At 56.9% G+C, this 23,568-nt stretch overlaps 1 protein-coding gene across 1 annotated transcript in view; it reads right to left on the minus strand.

Moving 5' to 3' along the window:
• Positions 1-22,133, minus strand: part of EHMT2 (euchromatic histone lysine methyltransferase 2) — a gene marked incomplete at its 3' end in the record, with an annotated part of 35,818 nt that extends 13,685 nt beyond the window's left edge. Inside the window, exons 1-18 of the mRNA XM_066570598.1 lie at positions 22,069-22,133; positions 21,001-21,079; positions 20,180-20,268; positions 18,535-18,654; positions 17,604-17,756; positions 16,209-16,317; positions 15,048-15,152; positions 14,214-14,338; positions 13,539-13,682; positions 11,709-11,968; positions 10,718-10,903; positions 9,908-9,990; positions 8,515-8,621; positions 7,518-7,640; positions 5,570-5,671; positions 4,505-4,609; positions 2,730-2,884; positions 867-1,034 (exon numbers count right to left, since the gene is read on the minus strand). Of these exons, the coding sequence (XP_066426695.1) occupies positions 867-1,034; positions 2,730-2,884; positions 4,505-4,609; positions 5,570-5,671; positions 7,518-7,640; positions 8,515-8,621; positions 9,908-9,990; positions 10,718-10,903; positions 11,709-11,968; positions 13,539-13,682; positions 14,214-14,338; positions 15,048-15,152; positions 16,209-16,317; positions 17,604-17,756; positions 18,535-18,654; positions 20,180-20,268; positions 21,001-21,079; positions 22,069-22,092 (2,237 nt within the window). The remainder of the gene's footprint in view (positions 1-866; positions 1,035-2,729; positions 2,885-4,504; positions 4,610-5,569; positions 5,672-7,517; positions 7,641-8,514; positions 8,622-9,907; positions 9,991-10,717; positions 10,904-11,708; positions 11,969-13,538; positions 13,683-14,213; positions 14,339-15,047; positions 15,153-16,208; positions 16,318-17,603; positions 17,757-18,534; positions 18,655-20,179; positions 20,269-21,000; positions 21,080-22,068) is intronic.
• Positions 22,134-23,568: the final 1,435 nt, after the last annotated feature.

The raw sequence follows: 23,568 nt of genomic DNA on the forward strand, positions 1-23,568 counted from the left end.
CCATGGAAAAAAATCCCAAAAAATCCAGGAAAAAATCCCCCAAAATCCCCCAAAAATCCCAAAAAATCCAGGAAAAAATCCACAAAAAATCCAGGAAAAAATCCCCAAAAATCCATTAAAAATCCCAAAAAAATCCAGGGAAAAATTTAAAAAAAAAATCATAAAAATTCAGGAAAATTTTCTATGAAAATAAAACTCCCAAATTGTCCCAAAAAGGCCCGAATTTCCCCCAGACCTCACCTGCTGACGATGCGCTCGGAGTGCAGGGCCCGGCCCCCTCAGGCACAGTTTGTGACCCAAAAAACCCCCAAAAATCCAGAAAAAATTCCAAAAAATTGCAGGAAAAAATCCCCAAAAAATTCAGGAAAAAATGCCCCAAAAATCTACAAAAAAAATCCCCAAAAATCCGGGAAAAATCCCAAAAAATCCAGGAAAAAATGCAAAAAATCCCAAAAAATCCAGAAAAAATTCCAAAAAATTGCAGGAAAAAATCCCCCAAAAATCCAGGGAAAATCCCCAAAAAATCCGGGGAAAATCCCCAAAAAATCCAGGAAAAATAAAAAAAAAAAATCCACCAAAAATCCACCAAAAAATCCCAAAAAATCAGGAAATTTTTCTATAAAAATAAAACTCTCAAATTGTCCCCAAAATGCCCGAATTTCCCTCAGATCTCACCTGCTGACGATGCGCTCGGAGTGCAGGGCCCGGCCCCCTCAGGCGCAGTTTGTGACCAAAAAATCAGCAAAAAAATCCAGAAAAAAAATCCAAAAAAATCCCAAAAAAATCCCAAAAAATCAGGAAACTTTTCTATGAAAACAAAACTCTCAAATTGTCCCAAAAATGCCCGAATTTCCCCCAGACCTCACCTGCTGACGATGCGCTCGGTGTGCAGGGCCCGGCCCGCCGCCCCCAGGCGCAGTTTCCGGTTGAGCTGCAGCGCCACCCAAACCTCGGAGCGCTCCGGGGTCAGGTCCAGGGGGGAATCGCCCTCCTTGTTCCGCACCTCGGGGTCCGCCCCGCGCGACAGGAACAGGCTGGGGGGGCAGCGAGGCCTCAGGGACCCCTCCTCAAATTGCAGACCCCTCCCCAAATTGATGGGACCCCCCCTGGGACCCCCAAATTCAACCGCAAATACCGGGGATCCCCCCCCTGCCCTTTAATGGTTTCTCCTCCCCATGGGATCCTCTATGGACCCCGAACTGGGGAGGGGGGTCAGGGACCACCTGTGACCCCTCCCCCAAATTCCTGAGACCCCTCCCCAAGTTTTTGAGACCTCTCCCCAAATTTTGGACCTCCTCTCAAATTCCAGACCCCTCCCCAAATTGATAGGACCCCCCAAATTCAACCCCAAATTCCGGGGATCCCCCCCCTGCCCTTTAATGGTTTCTCCTCCCCATGGGATCCTCTATGGACCCCGAACTGGGGAGGGGGGTCAGGGACCACCTGGGACCCCTCCCCCAAATTCCTGAGACCCCTCCCCAAGTTTCTGAGACCTCTCCCCAAATTTTGGATCCCCCCTCAAATTGCAGACCCCTCCCCAAATTGATGGGACCCCGCTGGGACCCCCCAAATTCAACCTCGAATTCCGGGGATCCCCCCCCTGCCCTTTAATGGTTTCTCCCCATGGGATCCTCTATGGACCCCAAATTGGGGAGGGGGGTCAAAGATGACCTGTGACCCCCTCCCCCAAATTCCTGAGACCCCTCCCCAAGTTTCTGAGACCTCTCCCCAAATTTTGGATCCCCCCTCAAATTGCAGACCCCTCCCCAAATTGATAGGACCCCCCAAATTCAACCCTGAATTCTGGTGATTCCCCCCCCTCATTTAATGGTTTCTCCCCATGGGATCATCTATGGACCCCAAATTGGGGAGGGGGGTCAGAGACCACCTGGGACCCCTCCCCCAAATTCCTGAGACCCCTCCCCAAATTTCTGAGACCTCTCCTCAAATTTCAGACCCCTCTCAAATTCCAGACCCCTCCCCAAATTGATGGGACCCCGCTGGGACCCCCCAAATTCAACCTCGAATTCCAGGCATCCCCCCCCTGCCCTTTAATGGTTTCGCCCCATAAGATCCGCTATGGAGCCTTCCTGGGACTCCTCAGCCCCCTCAGAAGCCCCCAGACCCAATTCCCTCACCTGACACAACCGTGTCCCTGTGACCTCCCCCAAAGCCCCCAGACCCAATTCTGCCACCTCACACAACCGTGTCCCTGTGTCCCCATGTCCCCCTGTTCCCTGTGACCCCTGTGACCCCCCTGAAGCCCCCAGACCCAATTCCCTCACCTGACGCAGTCGTGGTAGCTCTCCCTGGCGGTGATGTGCAGGGGCGTGTCCCCGTGGAAGTTGATCCCCCTGACACCCCCAGACCCCTGTGACCCCCCAGACCCCTGTGACCCCTGTGACCCCTGAGAAGCCCCCAGACCCATTACCTCACACAGTCGTGGTAGCTCTCCCTGGCGGCGATGTGCAGGGGCGTGTCCCCGTGGAAGTTGATCCCCGTGACACCCCCAGACCCCTGTGACCCCTGTGACCCCTGTGACCCCTGTGACCCCTCAGAAGCCCCCAGACCCAATTTCCTCACCTCACACAGTCATGGTAGCTCTCCCTGGCGGTGATGTGCAGGGGCGTGTCCCCGTGGAAGTTGATCCCCGTGACACCCCCAGACCCCTGTGACCCCTGTGACCCCTGTGACCCCCGTGACCCCTCAGAAGCCCCCAGACCCATTACCTCACACAGTCGTGGTAGCTCTCCCTGGCGGCGATGTGCAGGGGCGTGTCCCCGTGGAAGTTGACCGCGTGCAGGTCGCACTGCGCGTTCAGCAGCACCTCGGCGATCTCGGCGCTGCCCGTGAACGACGCCCAGTGCAGGCAGATGTTCTCCTCCTGACACAGGAGTGACCAACTGACCATGAGTGACCAGCACTGACCAGCACTGACCATGAGTGACCAGCACTGACCACCCAAACCCACCCCCTGACTGCCCAGTGCAGGCAGATGTTCTCCTCCTGAGTGACCAACTGACCAGCACTGACCATCAGTGACCAGCACTGACCATCAGTGACCATCAATGCCCACCCTGGGTCCTCCCAGCTGTGTCCCCAGGTGTCCCCAGGTGTATCCCAGGTGTGTTTCCAATATCCCCAGGTGCCCCCAGGTGTCCCCAGGTATATCCCAGGTATATCCCAGGTGTATCCCAGGTGTCCCCAGCTGTCCCCAGGTGTATCCCAGGTGCCCCCAGATGTTCCCAATGTCCCCAGGTGTGCCCAGGTTTATCCCAGGTGTGTTCCCAATGCCCCCAGGTGTCCCCAGGTGTATCCCCAGGTATATCCCCAGGTATATCCCCAGGTATATCCCCAGGTATATCCCCATGTGTATCCCAGGTATCCCCGGGTGTATCCCCAGGTGTATCCCCGGTGTATCCCAGGTATCCCCAGGTGTATCCCCAGGTGTATCCCCAGGTGTATCCCCAGGTGTATCCCCAGGTGTCCCCAGCTGTCCCCAGGTGTATCCCCAGGTGTACCCCCAGGTGTATCCCCAGGTGTATCCCAGGTATCCCCGGGTGTATCCCAGGTGTATCCCAGGTGTATCCCCAGGTATATCTCAGGTATATATCAGGTGTATCCCCAGGTGTCCCCAGGTGTATCCCCAGGTGTATCCCCAGGTGTATCCCCAGGTGTCCCCAGGTGTATCCCCAGGTGTATCCCAGGTGTCCCCAGGTGTCCCCAGGTATCCCCAGGTGTATCCCCAGGTATCCCCAGGTGTATCCCCAGGTGTCCCCAGGTGTATCCCCAGGTGTATCCCAGGTGTCCCCAGGTGTCCCCAGGTATCCCCAGGTGTATCCCCAGGTATCCCCAGGTGTATCCCCAGGTGTATCCCCAGGTGTATCCCCAGGTGTATCCCAGCTGTCCCCATGTGTCCCCAGGTATCCCCAGGTGTATCCCAGGTATCCCCAGGTGTATCCCCAGGTGTATCCCCAGGTGTATCCCCAGGTGTATCCCCAGGTATCCCTAGGTGTATCCCCAGGTGTATCCCCAGGTGTATCCCCAGGTGTATCCCCATGTATATCCCCAGGTATCCCCAGGTGTATCCCAGGTATCCCCAGGTGTATCCCCAGGTGTATCCCCAGGTATCCCTAGGTGTATCCCCAGGTGTATCCCCAGGTGTATCCGCAGGTGTATCCCCAGGTGTATCCCCGGTGTCCCCAGGTGTCCCCAGGTGTATCCCCAGGTGTACCCCCAGGTGTATCCCCAGGTGTATCCCAGGTATCCCCAGGTGTCCCCAGGTGTATCCCCAGGTGTATCCCCAGGTGTCCCCAGGTGTATCCCCATGTATATCCCCAGGTATCCCCAGGTGTATCCCCGGTGTATCCCAGGTGTATCCCCGGGTGTATCCCCAGGTATATCTCAGGTATATATCAGGTGTATCCCCAGGTGCCCCCAGGTGTGTCCCCAGGTGTATCCCAGGTGTCCCCAGGTGTCCCCAGGTGTATCCCCGGGCTCTCACGTTGTCGGTCAGGGTGACGTCGGCCCCGCGGGTCAGCAGCCGCCGGATGACCTCGATGTGTTTGTGCTCGGCCGCCCAAATGATGGGGGTCCAGCCCCCGCTGTCCTGGGGGGGCACTCAGGGGTCACTCAGGGGTCAGTGACCATCACTGACCACCACTGACCACCCCAGACCATCACTGACCATCGCTGACCACCCCTGACCCCCTGGTCATCCCACTGACCACCCCAAACCACCCCCAGATCAGCACTGACCATCACTGACCACCCCCAGACCATCACTGACCACCCTCAGACCATCACTGACCATCACTGACCACCCCAAACCATCACTGACCACGCCCAGGACACCCCCAGGACACACTGACCATTGTCAAGACACACTCAGGACACACTGACCACTCCCTGGACACACTGACCATAGCCAGGACACACTGACCATTGCCAGGACACACTGACCACAATGACCACACTCAGGACACACTGACCATTGCCAGGACACACTGACCATTGCCAGGACACACTGACCACAATGACCACACTCAGGACACACTGACCATTGCCAGGACACCCCCAGGACACTCAGGACACACTGACCACTGCCAGGACACACTGACCATTGCCAGGACACACTGACCACTCTCAGCACACACTGCCCATTGCCAGGACACACTGACCACTCTCAGGACACACTGACCAGTGCCCGGACACACTGACCCCTCTCAGGACACACTGACCACTCTCAGGACACACTGACCAGTGCCCAGACACACTGACCACTCTCAGGACACACTGACCACTCTGAGGACACTCAGGACACACTGCCCATTGCCAGGACACACTGACCACACCCAGGACACACTGACCACAGTCAGCACACACTGACCATTGCCAGGACACACTGACCACTCTGAGGACACTCAGGACACACTGACCATTGCCAGGACACACTGACCACTCTCAGGACACACTGACCACTCTGAGGACACTCAGGACACACTGACCATTGCCAGGACACACTGACCCCTCTCAGGACACACTGACCATTGCCCACACCTGAGCTCACCTGTGCGTTGACGTCCACCTGGCCGGTGCTCAGCAGCAGCTCCACCATCTCCAGGTTTCCGTTTTTGGCCGCGTGGTGCAGGCAGGTGGAGCCGTCCTCCTCCTGTGACGTCATCAGAGAGAGACGGTGACGTCACACGGCGAGGATGACGTCATACAGGGGGTCGGTGATGTCATACAGAGAGAGACGGTGACATCATACGGGGGGTGATGTCATACAGGGAGCGGTGATGTCATAATGGGAATTGTGATGTCATACAGCGAGATGATGATGTCATACAGGGAGCGGTGATGTCATAAGGTGAGTGATGATGTAATAATGGGTGTTGTGATGTCACACTGAGAGATGATGACGTCATACATGGGGTGATGTCATACGGGGAATGATGATGTAATAATGCGCATTGTGACGTCATACAGGGGGTCTGTGATGTCATAAAGGGAGTGGTGACGTCACAAATGGGGTCGTGACGTCATACAGAGGGTCGCTGATGTCATACAGGGAGCAGTGATGTCATAATGGGAGCTGTGATGTCATATGGGGGTCGGTGATGTCATACAGGGAGGCAATGATGTAATAGATAGAATGATGACGTCATACCAGGGATTATGATGTCACGCAGGGAGGCAATGATGTCATAAGGGGAGTGGTGACATCATACCGGGGATTATGATGTCATAAACGGAGTTGTGACGTCATGCAAAGGATGGTGACGTCACACGGGGAGGCAATGACGTCACACAAAGGACGGTGACGTCATACGGGGGAGGGGCGGATGCTGTGACGTCACGCAGCTGAGAGGCGGTGACGTCACAGGGTGGGGATTATGATGTCGTTGGGTGGAGGTGACGTCATGGTTTGTGTGGTGACGTCACGGGGCGTGCCATGGCGTCACAGGTGTATCTGTGATCTCACAGGTGTGTCCCAGGTGTGTCTATGATGTCCCAGGTGTGTCCCAGGTGTGTCTATGACATCCCAGGTGTGTCTATGACGTCACACAGGTGTGTCCCAGGTGTGTCCCAGGTGTGTCTATGATGTCCCAGGTGTGTCCCAGGTATGTCACCTGGCTGTAGGCGCAGCCCCCCTGCCCAGCAGGTACCGCTCTGTGTGTGTGTGTATCTGTGATATCCTGGGTGTGTCTGTGATGTCACAGGTGTATATATGATGTCACAGGTGTGTCTATGATATCCCAGGTGTGTCTATGATGTCACAGGCGTGTCTATGATGTCACACAGGTGTCACTCAGGTGTGTCACTCACCTGGCTGTAGGCGCACCCCCCCCTGCCCAGCAGGTACCGCTCTGTGTGTGTGTGTGTGTGTATCTATGATATCCCAGGTGTGTCTGTGATGTCACAGGTGTGTGTGGGTGTGTCTATGATGTCACAGGTGTATATATGATGTCACACAGGTGTCACTCAGGTGTGTCACTCACCTGGCTGTACGCACACCCTCCCCTGCCCAGCAGGTACCGCTCTGTGTGTGTGTGTGTGTGTATCTATGATATCCCAGGTGTGTCTGTGATGTCACAGGTGTGTCACAGGTGTGTGTGGGTGTGTCTATGATATCCCAGGTGTGTCTGTGATGTCACACAGGTATGATGATGTCACCCAGGTGTATCTATGACGTCACACTCACCTGGCTGTAGGCGCACCCCCCCCTGCCCAGCAGGTACCGCTCTGTGTGTGTGTGTGTGTGTGTGATATCCCAGGTGTGTCTGTGATGTCACAGGTGTGTGTGGGTGTGTCTGTGATGTCACACAGGTATGATGATGTCACACAGGTATGATGATGTCACCCAGGTGTGTCCATACCTGGCTGTAGGCACACCCCCCCCTGCCCAGCAGGTACCGCTCTGTGTGTGTGTGTGTGTGTGTGATATCCCAGGTGTGTCTGTGATGTCACACAGGTATGATGATGTCACACAGGTGTGTCTATGACGTCACACTCACCTGGCTGTAGGCGCACCCCCCCCTGCCCAGCAGGTACCGCGCCGTCTCCAGTTGATCGTTGGCCACGGCCTCCATCAGCGGCGTCCGGCGCTGCTTGTCCACGGCGTTGATGTTGGCGCCGGCCTGAGAGTGACCACAGAGTGACCATGAGTGACCGTGAGTGACCATTGACCACTGAGTGACCACAGAGTGACCACGGAGTGACCAATGAGTGACCACTGACCACTGAGTGACCGTGAGTGACCACAGAGTGACCACTGACCACAGAGTGACCACAAAGTGACCAATGAGTGACCATAGAGTGACCACAGAGTGACCACTGACCAACAGATCCCACACTAGGATGTCCCAGGTGTCCCCCAGGTGTGTCCCAGGTGTCCCTCAGGTGTGACTCACCTGCAGCAGCAGGTGACAAATCTCCAGGTGTCCCTTAGGACTGTACTGGGATGTCACTGCTGTTACAGGTGTGTCCCTGCTGTCCCCCAGGTGTCCCCCAGGTGTCCCCCAGGTGTCCCCCAGGTGTGACTCACCTGCAGCAGCAGGTGACAAATCTCCAGGTGTCCCTTAGGGAGCACTGGGATGTCACTGCTGTCCCTGCTGTCACTCAGGTGTCACTCAGGTGTCACTGCTGTCACTCAGGTGTCACTCAGGTGTGTCCCTCACTCACCTGCAGCAGCAGGTGACAAATCTCCAGGTGTCCCTTAGGGCTGTACTGGGAGCACTGGGATGTCACTGCTGTCACTCAGGTGTCACTCAGGTGTCACTCAGGTGTCACAGGTGTGTTACAGGTGTGTCACAGGTGTCACTCAGGTGTGTTACAGGTGTGTTACAGGTGTGTTACAGGTGTGTCACAGGTGTGTCACAGGTGTGTCACAGGTGTGTCACAGGTGTGTCACAGGTGTGTCACAGGTGTGTTACAGGTGTGTCACAGGTGTGTCACAGGTGTGTTACAGGTGTGTCACAGGTGTGTCACAGGTGTGTTACAGGTGTGACTCACCTGCAGCAGGAGGTGACAAATCTCCAGGTGTCCCTTCTGGGCGGCCGCGTGCAGCGCCGAGCGCTTGCTCTGAGCGTCGCTCTGGAAATTGGGGTCCAGGTTGTCCACTGGGGGGAAGGGACACAAAAATGGGGTGAAAAACACTGGAAATGGGCAAAATCACCGGGAATGGGGAAAGGGACCCAAAAATGGGGAAATGGAGAGAAAAAATGGGAAAAGGGACCCAAAATTGGGGTGAAAAACACTGAAAATGGGCAAAATCACCGGGAATGGGGAAAGGGACCCAAAATTGGGGTGAAAAACAGCGGAAATGGGCAAAAAGGAGACCAAAAAATGGGGTAAAACCAGCAGGAATGGGCAAAATCACCGGGAATGGGGAAAGGGACCCAAAAATGGGGTAAGAAACACTGAAAATGGGCAAAATCAGGAGAAATGGGGAAAGGGACCCAAAAATGGGGGAAGGGACACAAAAATGGGGTGAAAAACACTGAAAATGGGCAAAATCAGGAGAAATGGGTAAAAAGCATCAGAAATGGGGAATGGGAGAGAAAAAATGGGGTAAAAAAGAGCAGAAATGGGCAAAAGCACTGGAAATGGGGAAAGGGAAAGGAAAAATGGGGAAAGGGACCCAAAAATGGGGTGAAAAACACTGGAAATGGGCAAAAGCACCAGGAATGGGGAAAGGGACCCAAAAATGGGGAAAGGGACCCAAAAATGGGGTGAAAAACACCAGAATGGGTAAAATCACCAAGAATGGGTAAAAAGCATCAGAAATGGGAAATGGGAGAGAAAAAAATGGGAAAAGGGACCCAAAAATGGGGTGAAAAACACTGGAAATGGGCAAAAGCACCGGGAATGGGGAAAGGGACCCAAAAATGGGGAAATGGAGAGAAAAAATGGGAAAAGTGACACAAAAATGGGGTAAAAAACAGCGGGAATGGGCAAAAGCACCAGGAATAGGGAAAGGGACCCAAAAATGGGGAAAGGGACCCAAAAATGGGGTGAAAAACACCAGAAATGGGCAAAAAGGAAACCCAAAAATGGGGTAAAAAGCACCGAAAATGGGGTAAGAAAGAGCCCAACTCACAGAGCATCAGGATGACCCCAATTCCCCCCCAGATTTTGGGATTTCCCCCCAATTTCACCCCAAATTTTGGGATTTTCCCCAGGAATTTTGGGGATTTCCCAAATTTGGGGATTTTTTAGGGTTTCCCCCCCCCCCCAGATTTTGGGATTTCCCCCAGGATTTTTGGGGATTTTCCCCCAAAATTTTGCAATTTCCCCAGGAATTTTGGGGATTTTTCCCGGGATTTTTTGGGATTTCCCAAATTTGGGGATTTTTTAGGGTTCCCCCGCCCAGATTTTGGGATATTTTTGGGGTTCCCCCACTCACAGAGCATGAGGATGACCCGGCCCAGCTCCCCCTGTTTGACGCTCAGGTAAAGCTGCCGGGGGTGGAAGCGGAGCTTCTTCCTCCTGGGGGGAACTGGGAGTGACTGGGGGGGACTGGGAGGGACTGGGAGGGACTGGGAGGGACTGGGAGGGGATTGGGAGGGACTGGGATGGAAATGGAATTAACTGGGATGGACTGGGAGGGACTGGGGGGGACTGGGACAGAGTGGGAAGGGATTTGGATGAACTGGGATGAATTGGGAGGGACTGGAATGAACTGGGAGGGGATTGAGGGGAACTGGGAGGGACTGGGATGGACTGGGAGGGAAATGGGAGGGACTGGGGGGCACTGGGATGAACTGGGATTGACTGGGATTAACTGGGAGGAACTGGGATGGGTTTGGGGGGGACTGGGAGGGATTTTAGGGAGCCCCAGGGAATTTTTGGGTATTTTTATCCCCCCCAGGTGTGGCTTTAACCCCTCCGGGTACATTTTAACCCCCCAGGTGAATTTTTGGGGTCCCAGGTACATTTTAACCCCCCCAGGTGTATTTTATCCCCCCCAGGTGAATTTTTGGGGTCCCAGCTGTGGGTTTTGGGGTCCCAGGTGTGTTCTCCCCTCACCTCTCAGCCTCCTGGCCCAGCAGAGCCTTCTCCAGGTGTGGTTTTGGGATGATTTAACCCTCCCCAGGTACATTTTAACCCCCCCAGGTGTGGTTTTTTGGGGTCCCAGGTACATTTTAACCCTCCTGGATGTAATTTTGGGGTCCCAGGTGTGGTTTTTGGGGTCCCAGGTGTGTTCTCCCCTCACCTCTCAGCCTCCTGGCCCAGCAGAGCCTTCTCCAGGTGCTCTCGGGCGGGGCCTGGGGGGAGCCCCCGGGCGCTCAGGGCCCCCCCCGAGGGCAGGGCCAGGGCCGGGCCCCCGGAGCTGTCGATGGGCTCGGCCTGGGGGTCCTGGGGGGGCGCCCGGCCCTCGCCCTGGCCCCGCATCCGGGCACTGAGGGGGGAAAGGAGCCAAAATCAGGAAAAATCAGCAAAAAAATCCCGTTCAAAATGACCCAAAAATCACAAAAATGCACCCAAAATAGCCCAAAGTATCCCCGGCCCTCGCCCTGGCCTCGCATCCGGGCACTGAGGGGGGGAAAAGAGACCAAAATCAGCAAAAATCAGCCAAAAAATCCCGTTCAAAATGACCCAAAATCAGCCAAAATCAGCCCAAAAATCCCACTCAAAATGACCCAAAAATCAGCCAAAATCAGCCCAAAAATCCCACTCAAAATCAGCCCAAAATCCCCAAAAAATCCCACTCAAAATCAGCCAAAATAACCCAAAAAAACCCCACTCAAAATGAGCCAAAATCAGCCAAAATCCCCCCAAAAATCCCACTCAAAATGAGCCAAAATCAGCCAAAATGCCCCCAAAAATCCCACTCAAAATGAGCCAAAATCAGCCAAAATGCCCCCAAAAATCCCACTCAAAATGACCCAAAATCAGCCAAAATGCCCTCAAAAATCCCACTCAAAATCAGCCAAAATCAGCCCAAAATCCCACTCAAAATGACCCAAAATCCCACTCAAAATGAGCCAAAATCCCCCCAAAAATCCCACTCAAAATGACCCAAAATCCCCCCAAAATTCCCACTCAAAATCAGCAAAAATCAGCCCAAAAATCCCACTCAAAATGACCCAAAATCCCCCCAAAAATCCCACTCAAAATGACCCAAAATCCCCCCAAAATTCCCTTTTTCCCCCCAAAATTCCCCATTTCCCCCCGCTCTCCCTCATCACTGCCCCCTCCCCTACCTGGGCGTGGCCGCCTCGTTCCTGCCGCGGGCGCGGCCGGGCAGGGGCGGGGCCAGCGCGGGGGGCGGGGCCAGCAGCGGGGGCGGGGGCGGCTCGGCCGCGCCCGGGGTCCCCTCGGGGCGGGGCAGCGTCACCTCCTGGGCCTCGGACGCGTCCTCGCCGCAGTGGGGACAGAAAATGAGACCCCCGAGGCGGGAGACGCACGAGCGGTGGAAACGGTGCCCGATGCGCACGTCCGGGTGGCACTCCAGGAATGTGCCCTGAGAAATGGCACCAGAGTGTCACCAAATGGCACCAAAGTGGCACCAAAGTGGCACCAAAGGGGTCCTAAAATGGGGTTTGGGGACACAGGAGCGGTGGAAACGGTGCCCGATGCGCACGTCCGGGTGGCACTGCAGGAATGTGCCCTGAGAAAGGGACACAAAATGGCACCAAAAGGGCACCAAAATGGCACCAAATGACACCAAAATGGCACCAAAGGGTCCTTGAGTAACCCCAAAGTTGGGTTATGGGAACCTAAAGGGGATTTGGGGACAGTTTGAGGGGATTTGGGGTCACATTGGCACCAGGGTGGCACTGCAGGAATGTGCCCTGAGGGGGACACAAAATGGCACCAAAATGGCACCAAAATGTCCCCAAGGGATCCTAAAATGGGGTATGGGAACCTAAATTGATTTTGGGGACAATTAAAGGGGGTTTGGGGACACAGGAGCGGTGGAAACGGTGCCCGATGCGCACGTCAGGGTGGCACTGCAGGAATGTGCCCTGAGAAAGGGACACAAAAATGGCACAAAAAGGGCACAAAAATGGCACCAAAATGTCCCTAAAATGGCACCAAAATGGCACCAAATGTCCCCAAAGGGTCCTCGAGTAACCCCAAAGTTGGGTTATGGGAACCTAAAGGGGATTTGGGGACAGTTTGAGCAGATTTGGGGACAATTGAAGGGAATTTGGGGACATCATCCTTTTTTTTTTTTTTTGGATATTTTGGGGCTTTTTTGTGTTTTTTTAATCCAATTTTTGGGGCTTTTTTGCCTTTTTCCCCATTTTTAGGCTTTTTTCCCCCAAAATCCCCACTCACACCAGTGCAGAAGTGACACAGCCGGGTCAGCACTGCTGCTTCACCATCCTGGTTTGGGATTTATGGGGTTTTTATGGGATTTTTATGGGATTTTCCCCATTTACCCATTCTTAATGGGATCTTCATGGGGTTTTTTACACTTTTTCCCATTTTTAGGCTTTTTTCCCCCAAATCCCCACTCACACCAGTGCAGAAGTGACCCAGCCAGGGCAACACTGGTGCTCAACCCCATGTAATGTATGATTTATGGGATTTTTGTAGGATTTTTATGGGATTTTCCCCATTTACCCATTCCTAATGGGATTTTCATGGGGTTTTTTACATTTTTTCCCATTTTCCCCCCTTTTTCCCCCAAATCCCGCACTCACGGCGGTGCAGAAGTGACACAGCCAGGGCAGCACTGGTGCTTGACCATCCTGGTTTGGGATTTATGGGGTTCCCATAGGATTTTAGGTGTTTCCTATGGGATTTCCCCATTTCTAATGGGATTTTCGCGGGGTTTTTTGCCTTTTTTCCCATTTTCCCCCCTTTTTTCCCCAAACCCCGCACTCACGGCGGTGCAGAAGTGCCCGCAGCCGGGGCAGCACTGGTGCTTGACCATCCTGGTTTGGGATTTATGGGGTTTTTACGCAATTTTTATGGGATTTCTGTGGGATTTTCCCCATTTCCCCATTTCTCACCCGATTTTCGCGGGGTTTTTTGCCTTTTTTCCCGTTTTCCCCCCTTTTTCCCCCAAAGCCCGCACTCACGGCGGTGCAGAAGTGCCCGCAGCCGGGGCAGCACTGGTGCTTGACCATCCTGGCGCGGTGGCTCTCGCACAGCACCATCAGGGGCACGCGGCTCGAGGGCCTCATGGTCTCGCGCTTCAGGATGCTGCTCCCGCACCCGCTCAGCTGCAGGGGCGTTGGGGACACACATTTGGGGACAATTCTGGCATTTTTGGGGTTTTTTTTTTGGGATGGTCGGACCTTGCAGGGGGGAGGGCGCAGGTGCTGGAGGTGGGCGGGGATTTGGGGGGGATTTGGGGTTTTTAGTGGGGGGGGGGGGAACTCCTGGATTTTGGGATTGGGCTCAAAGTTCTGGTTGGAGTCTGGGGGGGGGGGGGTCCAGGTGTGCCCAGGTGTGCCCAGGTGTGTCCCCAATGTCCCCAGGTGTGTCCCCAATGTCCCCAGATGTATTTTAGGTGTGCCCAGGTGTGTCCCCAATGTCCCCAGGTGTCCCCAGGTGTGTTCCCAATGTCCCCAGGTGTGCCCAGGTGTGTCCTCAGTGTCCCCAGGTGTGACCCCCAGGTGTGCTCCAATGTCCTCGGGTGTGTTCCCAATGTCCCCAGATGTATTTTAGGTGTCCCCAGGTGTGTCCCCAATGCCCCCAGGTGTCCCCAGGTGTATTTTAGGTGTCCCCAGGTGTGTCCCAGGTGCGCTCACCTGTCCGTCCACGCTCTCGGTGGCCATGCAGAGCCCGCGGTCGCCGCTGCCCCGCTCCACCTTGGGCGCCTCCATGCGGCACGAGCACAGCGGCAGCTCCTCGAAGCGCTCGGCCTCCGCCGGGCCTGGCGCAGCCGCAGGTGAGGGGCGGGGCGGGGAAAGGGGCGTGGCCAGGGCGGGGTCAGGGTCAGGGTGGGGTCAGGGCGTGGCCAAGGGTGTGGTCAGGGTCAGGGCGTGGTCATGCTCAAAGTGTGGTCAGGGCAGGGCCAAGGGTGTGGTGGGCGTGTCCTGGTGGGCGTGTCCCATGAAGGGGGCGTGTCCCATAGAAGGAGCATATCCCAATGGAAGGGGGCGTGTCCCAGGAAGGGGGCGTGTCCCAATGGAAGTGGGCGTGTCCCAATGGAAGTGGGCGTGTCTCAATGGAAGGGGGCGTGTCCAGATGCACAGGGCATGTTCCCAGGGGCGTGTCCCATGAGGGGGGCGTGTCCCAATGGAAGGGGCGTGTCTCAATGGAAGGGGGCGTGTCCCCGGAAGGGGGCGTGTCCCAATGGAAGGGGGCGTGTCCCATGAAGGGCATGTCCTGGTGAGTGTGTCCCGGAAGGGGGCGTGTCCAGACGCACAGGGCATGTTCACAGGGGCGTGTCCCAATGGAAGGGGGCGTGCCCCAATGGAAGGGGGCGTGTCCCCGGAAGGGGGCGTGTCCAGACGCACAGGGCATGTTCCCAGGGGTGTATCTCAATGGAAGGGGGCGTGTCCCATCAAGGGGGCATGTCCCAATGGAAGGGGGCGTGTCCCCGGAAGTGGGCGTGTCCCCGGAAGGGGGCGTGTCCTCACCTGCGGGCTGGGGGCTGAGGGCGCCGCCCCCCGGCAGCTGCAGGCAGCCCAGGGGCAGCTCCGTGTATTCACTGGGGGGGCCCACGGGGGCGCCCACGGCCGGGCCTGGGGGGCACGGGGGGGTCACGGACCCCAAATCCCAAACCCCCCTCCCCAAATTTCTACCCCCAAAACCCCCGAATTCCAAGCCCCCCTCCTCAAATCCCTCCCCATTCCCAATCCCTTTTTCCCAACCCTTCCCCATTTCGGGACCCCCTCCCCATTTCAAATCCCCCTCCCCAATTTAAGATCCCGATTCCAATCCCCCCTCCTCAATTTGAGATCCCCCTTCCCTTCTGGGGTCCCCCTCCCCAATTCAGGACCCCCTTCGCCAATTTAAGATCCCAATTAAAACCCCCCCTCCTCAATTTGGGATTCAAATCCCCCCTCCCCAGTTTGGATCCCCCTCCCCAATTCAGGACCCCACCCCCCCCCCATTTCAGGACCCCCTCCCCAAATTCAGGATCCCTTTCCCCAATTTGGGATCCCAGTTCAGGACCCCCCTCCCCAGTTCTGGACCCATTTCCCCATTTCAGGACCCCCTCCCCAAATTCAGTTCAAATCCCCCTCCCCAAATTCAGGATCCCCCTCCCCAATTTGGGATCCCAGTTCAGGACCCCCCTCCCCAGTTCTGATCCCCCTCCCCATTTTGGGGTCCCCCTCCCCAATTCAGGACCTCCTCCTCATTTTGGGAACCCCCTCCCCGTTTCTGAGCCCCCTCCCCATTTCAGGACCCCCCTCCCCATTTCGGGACCCATTTCCCCATTTCAGGACCCCCTCCCCATTTTGGGGTCCCCCTCCCCATTTCAGGACCCCCTCCCCATTTCAGGTCCCCCTCCCCAATTTGGGACCCATTTCCCCATTTCAGGCCCCCCTCCCCATTTCGGGCCCTCTCCCCATTTCAGGCCCCCTCCCCATTTCAGGCCCCCCCTCCCCATTCCAGGCCCCCCCTCCCCATTTCGGGCCCCCCTCCCCATTTCAGGACCCCTCCCCATTTCGGGCCCCCCTCCCCATTTCGGGCCCCCCTCCCCATTTCAGGCCCCCCTCCCCATTTCAGGCCCCCCTCCCCATTTCGGGCCCCCCTCCCCATCTCGGGCCCCCTCCCCATCTCGGGGCTCTCACCCCTGTCCTTGCCCCCCCTCGGGTCCTTCCTCTTCCTCTTGCGCGAGGGTTTCAGCCAGGGGCTCTCCTTCCAGCGCCGCCGCGCGCGCCGCCGGGCACTGCAGGCGCTCTGGGGGCCCAAAAGGGTTAAAGACCCCCAAAACTGCCCAAAACTGACCCAAAATACACCCAAAATATACCTGGATCCACCCAGGAACCCCAAAATCCCCCAAAACTGCCCCAAAACCCAGCCCAGGCCTCTCCTTCCAGCGCCGCCGCGCACTGCAGGCGCTCTGGGGGTACCAAAGGGGTTAAAGACCCCCAAAACTGCCCAAAACTGACCCAAAATACCCCCAATATATACCCAAAATACACCTGGATCTACCCAGGAACCCCAAAATCCCCCAAAACTGCCCCAAAACCCAGCCCGGGCCTCTCCTTGCAGCGCCGCCGGGCACTGCAGGCGCTCTGGGGGCCCAAAAGGGGTTAAAGACCCCCAAAATACACCCAAAATAGCCCAAAATACCCCAAAATATACCCAAAATACACCTGGATCTACCCAGGAACCACAAAAAACCCCAAAACTGCCCCAAAACCCAGCCCGGGCCTCTCCTTCCAGCGCCGCCGGGCACTGCAGGCGCTCTGGGGGTACCAAAGGGGTTAAAGACCCCCAAAATAGCCCAAAATACACCCAAAATATCCCAAAATATCCCCAAAATACACCTGGATCTACCTAGGAACCACAAAATCCCCCAAAACTGCCCCTAAATCCCCAAAACTGCCCCAAAACTGCCCCTAAACCCAGCCCAGGCCTCTCCTTGCAGCGCCGCCGGGCACTGCAGGCGCTCTGGGGGTCCCCAAGGGGTCAGAGACCCCCAAAATAGACCCAAAATACCCCAAAATACACCCAGGAATCCTGAAATTGCCCCAAAGAACCCAAGAACTGCCCCAAAATCCCCCCAAAACACACCTGGATCCACCCAGGAGCCCCAAAATCCCCCAGAACTGCCCCAAACCTCCCCAAATTTGCCCCAAAACCCCCTCAAATCTGCCCCAAACCTCCCCAAATTCCCCCCCAAATCTGCCCCAAACCTCCCAAAATTTCCCCCCAAATTTGCCCCCAAAACCCCCAAATCTGCCCCAAACCAGGCCCTGAAATTTGCCCCCAAAACCCCCAAATTTGCCCCAAAATCCCCCCCAAATCTGCCCCAAACCTCCCCAAAATCCCCCAAATCTGCCCCAAACCTCCCCAAATTTGCCCCCAAATCTGCCCCAAACCTCCCCAAATTTGCCCCCAAAACCCCCAAATTTGCCCCAAACCTCCCCAAATTTGCCCCAAAATCCCCCCCAAATCTGCCCCAAACCTCCCCAAATCTGCCCCAAATCCCCCCCAAATCCCCTCCCCACCCCCCTCACCCGATCCGAGGCGTTCCCGGACTCTTCGTCCTCCTCCTCCTCCTCCTCCTCTTCCTCCTCCTCCTCTTCCTCGTCCTCTTCTTCCTCGTCCTCTTCCTCCTCCTCCTCCTCCTCCTCCTCGCTCAGGGCCTCGCCCGGCACCTCCCCCTCGGACTGAGCGGGGGATGGGCTGGGCTGGGACCCCCCAGTGCTCCCCAGTTCATCCCAGTTCAATCCCAGTTCATCCCAGTCTGTCCCAGTTCATCCCAGTTCATCCCAGTCCAATCCCAGTTCATCCCAGTTCATCCCAGTCTGTCCCAGTTCATCCCAGTTCCTCCCAGTGCTCCCCAGTTCATCCCAGTGCTCCCCAGTTCATCCCAGTTCATCCCAGTTCATCCCAGTTCAATCCCAGTTCATCCCAGTCCAATCCCAGTTCATCCCAGTTCATCCCAGTGCTCCCCAGTTCATCCCAGTTCATCCCAGTTCAATCCCAGTTCATCCCAGTTCGTCCAGGGCTCCCCAGTTCATCCCAGTGACCCCCTGTTCATCCCAGTCCATCCCAGTCCCTCCCAGTATATCCCAGTCCATCCCAGTATATCCCAGTCCCTCCCAGCCCATTCCCAGTCCCTCCCAGTCCATCCCAGTCCCTCCCAGTCCCTCCCAGTCCCTCCCAGTATATCCCAGTCCCTCCCAGTATATCCCAGTCCCTCCCAGTATATCCCAGCCCATTCCCAGTCCCTCCCAGTATATCCCAGTATATCCCAGTCCCTCCCAGCCCATTCCCAGTCCCTCCCAGTATATCCCAGTATATCCCAGTATATCCCAGTCCCTCCCAGTATATCCCAGCCCATTCCCAGTCCCTCCCAGTATATCCCAGTATATCCCAGTCCCTCCCAGCCCATTCCCAGTCCCATCCCAGTCCCTCCCAGTATATCCCAGTCCATCCCAGTACCTTGCTGTCCGAGTCCCCGTGCCCGTCCACGCTGAATCCGTCGTAGAAGAGGGAGAAGCCCCCGCCCCCCTCCGAGTCCCAGTCCCGGGGCGGGGCGGCCATTTCCTCTGTCACCGTGATCTGGGGGGACACATGGGAAATTGGGGGGCCCTGGGGGGCTTTGGGGGGTCCTGGGAGGGTTTGGGGTGAAACTGGGGGAATTTGGGGGGGTTTGGAGTGAAACTGGGGGGATTTGGGGGCGGCCATTTCCTCTGTCACCGTGATCTGGGGGGACACACGGGAAACTGGGGGGCCCTGGGGGGAACTGGGGGGTCCTGGGGGGCTTTGGGGGGTCCTGGGAGGGTTTGGGGTGAAACTGGGGGAATTTGGGGGGGTTTGGGGGCGGCCATTTCCTCTGTCACCGTGATCTGGGGGGACACACGGGAAACTGGGGGGCCCTGGGGGGAACTGGGGGGATTTGGGGGGTCCTGGGAGGGTTTTGGGGAGAATTTGGGGGGTCCTGGGGGGCTTTTGGGGGGTCCTGGGGGGATTTGGGGGGGTTTGGAGTGAAACTGGGGGGATTTGGGGGGATTTGGGGGCGGCTATTTCCTCTGTCACTGTGATCTGGGGGGCACGGGGGAATTGGGGGGTCCTGAGGGGAACTGGGGGGTCCTGGGGGGCTTTGGGGGGTCCTGGGAGGGTTTGGGGTGAAACTGGGGGGGTTTATGGGGTCCTGGGGGGGTTTGGAGTGAAACTGGGGGGATTTGGGGGCGGCCATTTCCTCCGTCACTGTGATCTGGGGGACACAGGGGGGGTTTGGGGGGTCCTGGGGGGCTTTTGGGGGGGTTTGGAGTGAAACTGGGGGGATTTGGGGGGATTTGGGGGCGGCCATTTCCTCTGTCACCGTGATCTGGGGGGACACGGGGAAATTGGGGGGTCCTGGGGGGAACTGGGGGGTCCTGGGGGGCTTTGGGGGGGTCCTGGGGAGATTTGGGAGGGGTTTGGGGGGTCCTGGGGGGATTTGGGGAGGTCCTGGGGGGATCTGGGGGGGTCCTGGGGGGCTTTTGGGGGGTCCTGGGAGGGTTTTGGGGGGAATTGGGGGGGTCCTGGGAGGGTTTGGGGCAAAACTGGGGAGATCTGGGACAAAACTGGGGGGATTTGGGGGGTCCTGGGAGGGTTTGGGAGGATTTGGGGGGAATTTGGGGGGTCCTGGGAGGGTTTGGGGGGGGGGGTTGGGGATTCCCTGGGGTTTTTTGGGGGGCAAGGGTTTGGGGGTCCCTGGGGGGTTTTGGGGGGTCCCTGGGGGTTGTTTTGGGGTGGCTTTTGGGGGGATTTTTGGGGGTCCCTGGGGTTTTTTGGGGCGATTTTTGGGGGTTCCTGGGGGGTTTTTGGGGGGATTTTTGGGGCGTTCCTGGGGGGTTTTTGGGGGTTCCTGGGGTTTTTTTGGGGGGGATTTTTGGGGGTTCCTGGGGGGTTTTTGGGGGTTCCTGGGGGGTTTTTTGGGTGGTTTTTGGGGCGTTCCTGGGGTTTTTTTGGGGGGGGGTTTTGGGGGTTCCTGGGGGGTTTTTGAGGGGTTCCTGGGGTTTTTTGGGGGGGATTTTTGGGGGGTTCCTGGGGTTTTTTGGGGGGGATTTTTGGGGGTTCCTGGGGGGTTTTTTTGGGGTACCTCAGTGCTGGCCCGGGGGCTGGGGCGCTGCTGCAGGCGCTTGTGGAGCCCCTCGGAGCCAAAATCCAACTTGGGGCGTTTGGGGTGGTCTGGGGGGGGGAAAGGGGGGGGTCAGGGAGACCCCAGCCCCAAAACTGAACCCCCAAAGCCAAAACTGAACCCTCAAACCCGCCCAGAACCCCCCCAAACTTCTCCAGAACCCCCCCAAATTCCCCAAATCCACCCAAATTCCCCCAAAATTCCCCCAGAACCCCCCAAACCCCTTCAAATCTCCCCAAATCCCCACAAAATTCCCCCAAATCCCCCCAAACCTCCCCAAATCCCCCCAAAATCCCCCCTAAATCCCCTTCAAACCTCCCCAAATCCTCCCCAAATCCCCCCAAATTCCCCCCAAACCCCTTCAAATCTCCCCAAATCTTCCCCAAAACCTCCCCAAATCCCCCCAAATTCCCCCCAAATCCTCCCCAAATCCCCCCTAAATCCCCTTCAAACCTCCCCAAATCCTCCTCAAACCTTCCCAAATCCTCCCCAAATTCCCCCCAAATCCCCTTCAAACCTCCCCAAACCCCCCCAAAATTCCCCCAGAACTCCCCTAAATCCCCTTCAAACCTCCCCGAGTTCCCCCAAATCCTCCCCAAACCCCCTTCAAACCTCCTCAAATCCCCCCCAAACCTCCCCAAATCCCCCCAAAATTCCCCCAAACCCCCTTGAAATCCCCCCAAAATCCCCCAAAATCCCCCCAAATCCCCCCCAAATCCCCCCAAAATCCCCCAAATCCCCCCCAAATCCCCCCAAATCCCCCCAGATCCCCCCAGTCCCACCGTGGTGCTGCCCCATCCCGCAGAGCTCCTCGGACACCCTGAAGTGCAGCATCTCCGACATCCTGGGCTTCTCCAGCACCTGAGAGGGGCCAAGATCCCCCCAAAACCCTCAGGGGGGCTCCCCAAAATCCTGGGGGTTCCCCAAATCCATGGGGGGTCCTCAAATCCATGGGGGTCTCCCCAAAATCCCTGGGGGTCTCTCCCCAACATCCCTGGGTCTCCCCAAAATCCCTGGGGCTCTCCCCCAAAAATCACCCCAAAATCACCCCAAAATCACCTGGGGGTCTCCCCCCAAAATCCCTGGTGAGCTCCCCCCAAAATCCATGGGGGTCTCCCCCCAAAATCCTTGGGGCTCCCCCCCAAAAATCACCCCAAAATCACCCAAAATTGGCCCAAAATCACCCAAAATTGACCCAAAATCATCCCAAATCACCCTGAATCACCCCAAAATCACCCCAAATCACCTGGGGGTCTCCCCCCAAAATCCTGGGGTCTCCCCCCAAAATCCCTGGGGCTCTCCCCCAAAAATCACCCCAAAATCACCCAAAATTGGCCCAAAATCACCCCAAAATCACCCCAAAATCCCTGGGGGTCTCCCCCCAAAATCCCGGGTGAGCTCCCCCCAAAATCCCTGGGGGTCTCCCCCCAAAATCCTTGGGGCTCCCCCCCAAAAATCACCCCAAAATCACCCCAAAATCACCTGGGGGTCTCCCCCCCAAAATCCCTGGGGTCCCCCCAAAATCCTGGGGCTCCCCCCAAAATCCCTGGGGCTCCCCCCAAAATCCATGGGGCTCCTCCCAAATCCCTGGGGCTCCCCCCAAAATCCCTGGGGGTCTCCCCCCAAAATCCCTGGGCTCCCCAAAATCCCTGGGGGTCCCCAAAATCCATGGGGGTCCTCCCAAATCCTGGGGGCTCCCCCCAAAATCCCTGGGGGTCCCCAAAATCCCTGGGGCTCCTCCCAAATCCCTGGGGGTCTCCCCCCAAAATCCCTGGGGGGCTCCCCAAAACCCCTGGGGGTCTCCCCAAAATCCTTTGGTTCAGACCCCCCTCCCCACCCCCAGCCCTTACCTGCCCGTTGCTGGGCCTGGCCATGGTCTTGCGAGCCCGGTGGATTTTGGGGGGCTCGGGGGGGTTCTGGGGGGGCTCCGGGGGGTTTTGGGGGGGCTCAGGGGGTGGGGGCCGAGCCCCAGGGGCCCCCCCAGCTGCGGGGAGGCTGAGGAGCCTCAAGGCCAAGCTTTGGCCCGGGGGGGCTTTGGCAGCACCCCCAGCCCCCGTCAGGGACATTTTGGCGCGGCTGGGGGGGGGCAGGGCGGGAGGGGGAGATCCCCCCCCTCCCCCACCCCCAGAGGAGGAGGAGACCCCCCCCAAAATTGGATTGGACCCCCCAGCCCCTCCCCCACCTCGGCCTGGGGAGCCCGGGAGGGGCTTGGAGGCGTGGCCTGGAAAAAAGGGGGGGAAAAACAAAATAAAGGGGGAGCCCCACTTCAAAATGGGGCAGGGAAATGGTCGGGATTCCCAAATGGAGATAAAAGGGGAATTGGAGGTGAAATGGGAAAGTGGAGGTGAAATGGGAAATTGGAGGTAAAATGGGAAATTGGAAATAAAATGGGAAAGTGGAGGTAAAATGGAAAATTGGAAATAAAATGGAAAATTGGAAATAAAATGGGAAAGTGGAGATGAAATGGGAAATTGGAGGTAAAATGGGAAATTGGAGGTAAAAGGGGAAAGTGGAGATAAAATGGGAAAGTGGAGATAAAATGGGAAATTGGATGTAAAATGGGAAATTGGATGTAAAATGGGAAATTGGAGATGAAATGGGAAATTGGATGTAAAATGGGAAAGCGGAGATGAAATGGGAAAGTGGAGGTAAAAGGGGAAAGTGGAGGTAAAATGGAAAATTGGAGATAAAGTGGAAAATTGGAAATAAAATGGGAAATTGGAGATGAAATGGGAAAGTGGAAATAAAATGGGAAAGTGGAAATAAAATGGGAAAGTGGAGGTAAAAGGAAAAATTGGAGAGGAAATGGGAAATTTGGAGATAAAATGGGAAAGTGGAGATAAAACGGGAAATTGGAGATAAAGTGGGAAATTGGCCCCAAACCCCCAAAATTATTCCAGAACATCCCCCCAAGAAAACTCCCCCAGACCCTCCCAGGACCCCCCAAAACAGCCCCAGACCCACCCAGGACCCCTCAAACCCCCCAGACCTCCCCCAAATCCTCCCAGCCCCCCCCCAAAACACCCCCAGATCCCCCCCAAACACCCCCAGACCCCCCCCAAATCCTCCCAGACCCCCCAAAACCCCCTAAAATCCCCCCCAAACATCCCCAGACCCCCCCAAAACCCCCCCAAAATCAACGCCCTCCCCTCACCTGGCAGCCCCTTGGTGCCGCTGCCGCCGCCGGGGGGGGTCCCCTGAGCCCCCTCCCCATCGCTGGGGCTGCCCCCCCCCAGCCCCTCCTCATCTGGGGGGGCGCCCCCGGCCGTGGGGGTGGGGGTCCCGCCGGGTGGGGGGGGGTCGCAGGGGGAGGGGCTGCCCGGGGGGAGCCCTGGAGGGGGAGAAAATGG

The sequence above is a fragment of the Molothrus aeneus genome, unplaced genomic scaffold (genome assembly GCF_037042795.1).
Source record: "Molothrus aeneus isolate 106 unplaced genomic scaffold, BPBGC_Maene_1.0 scaffold_30, whole genome shotgun sequence".
NCBI classification, from domain to species: Eukaryota; Metazoa; Chordata; class Aves; order Passeriformes; family Icteridae; genus Molothrus; species Molothrus aeneus.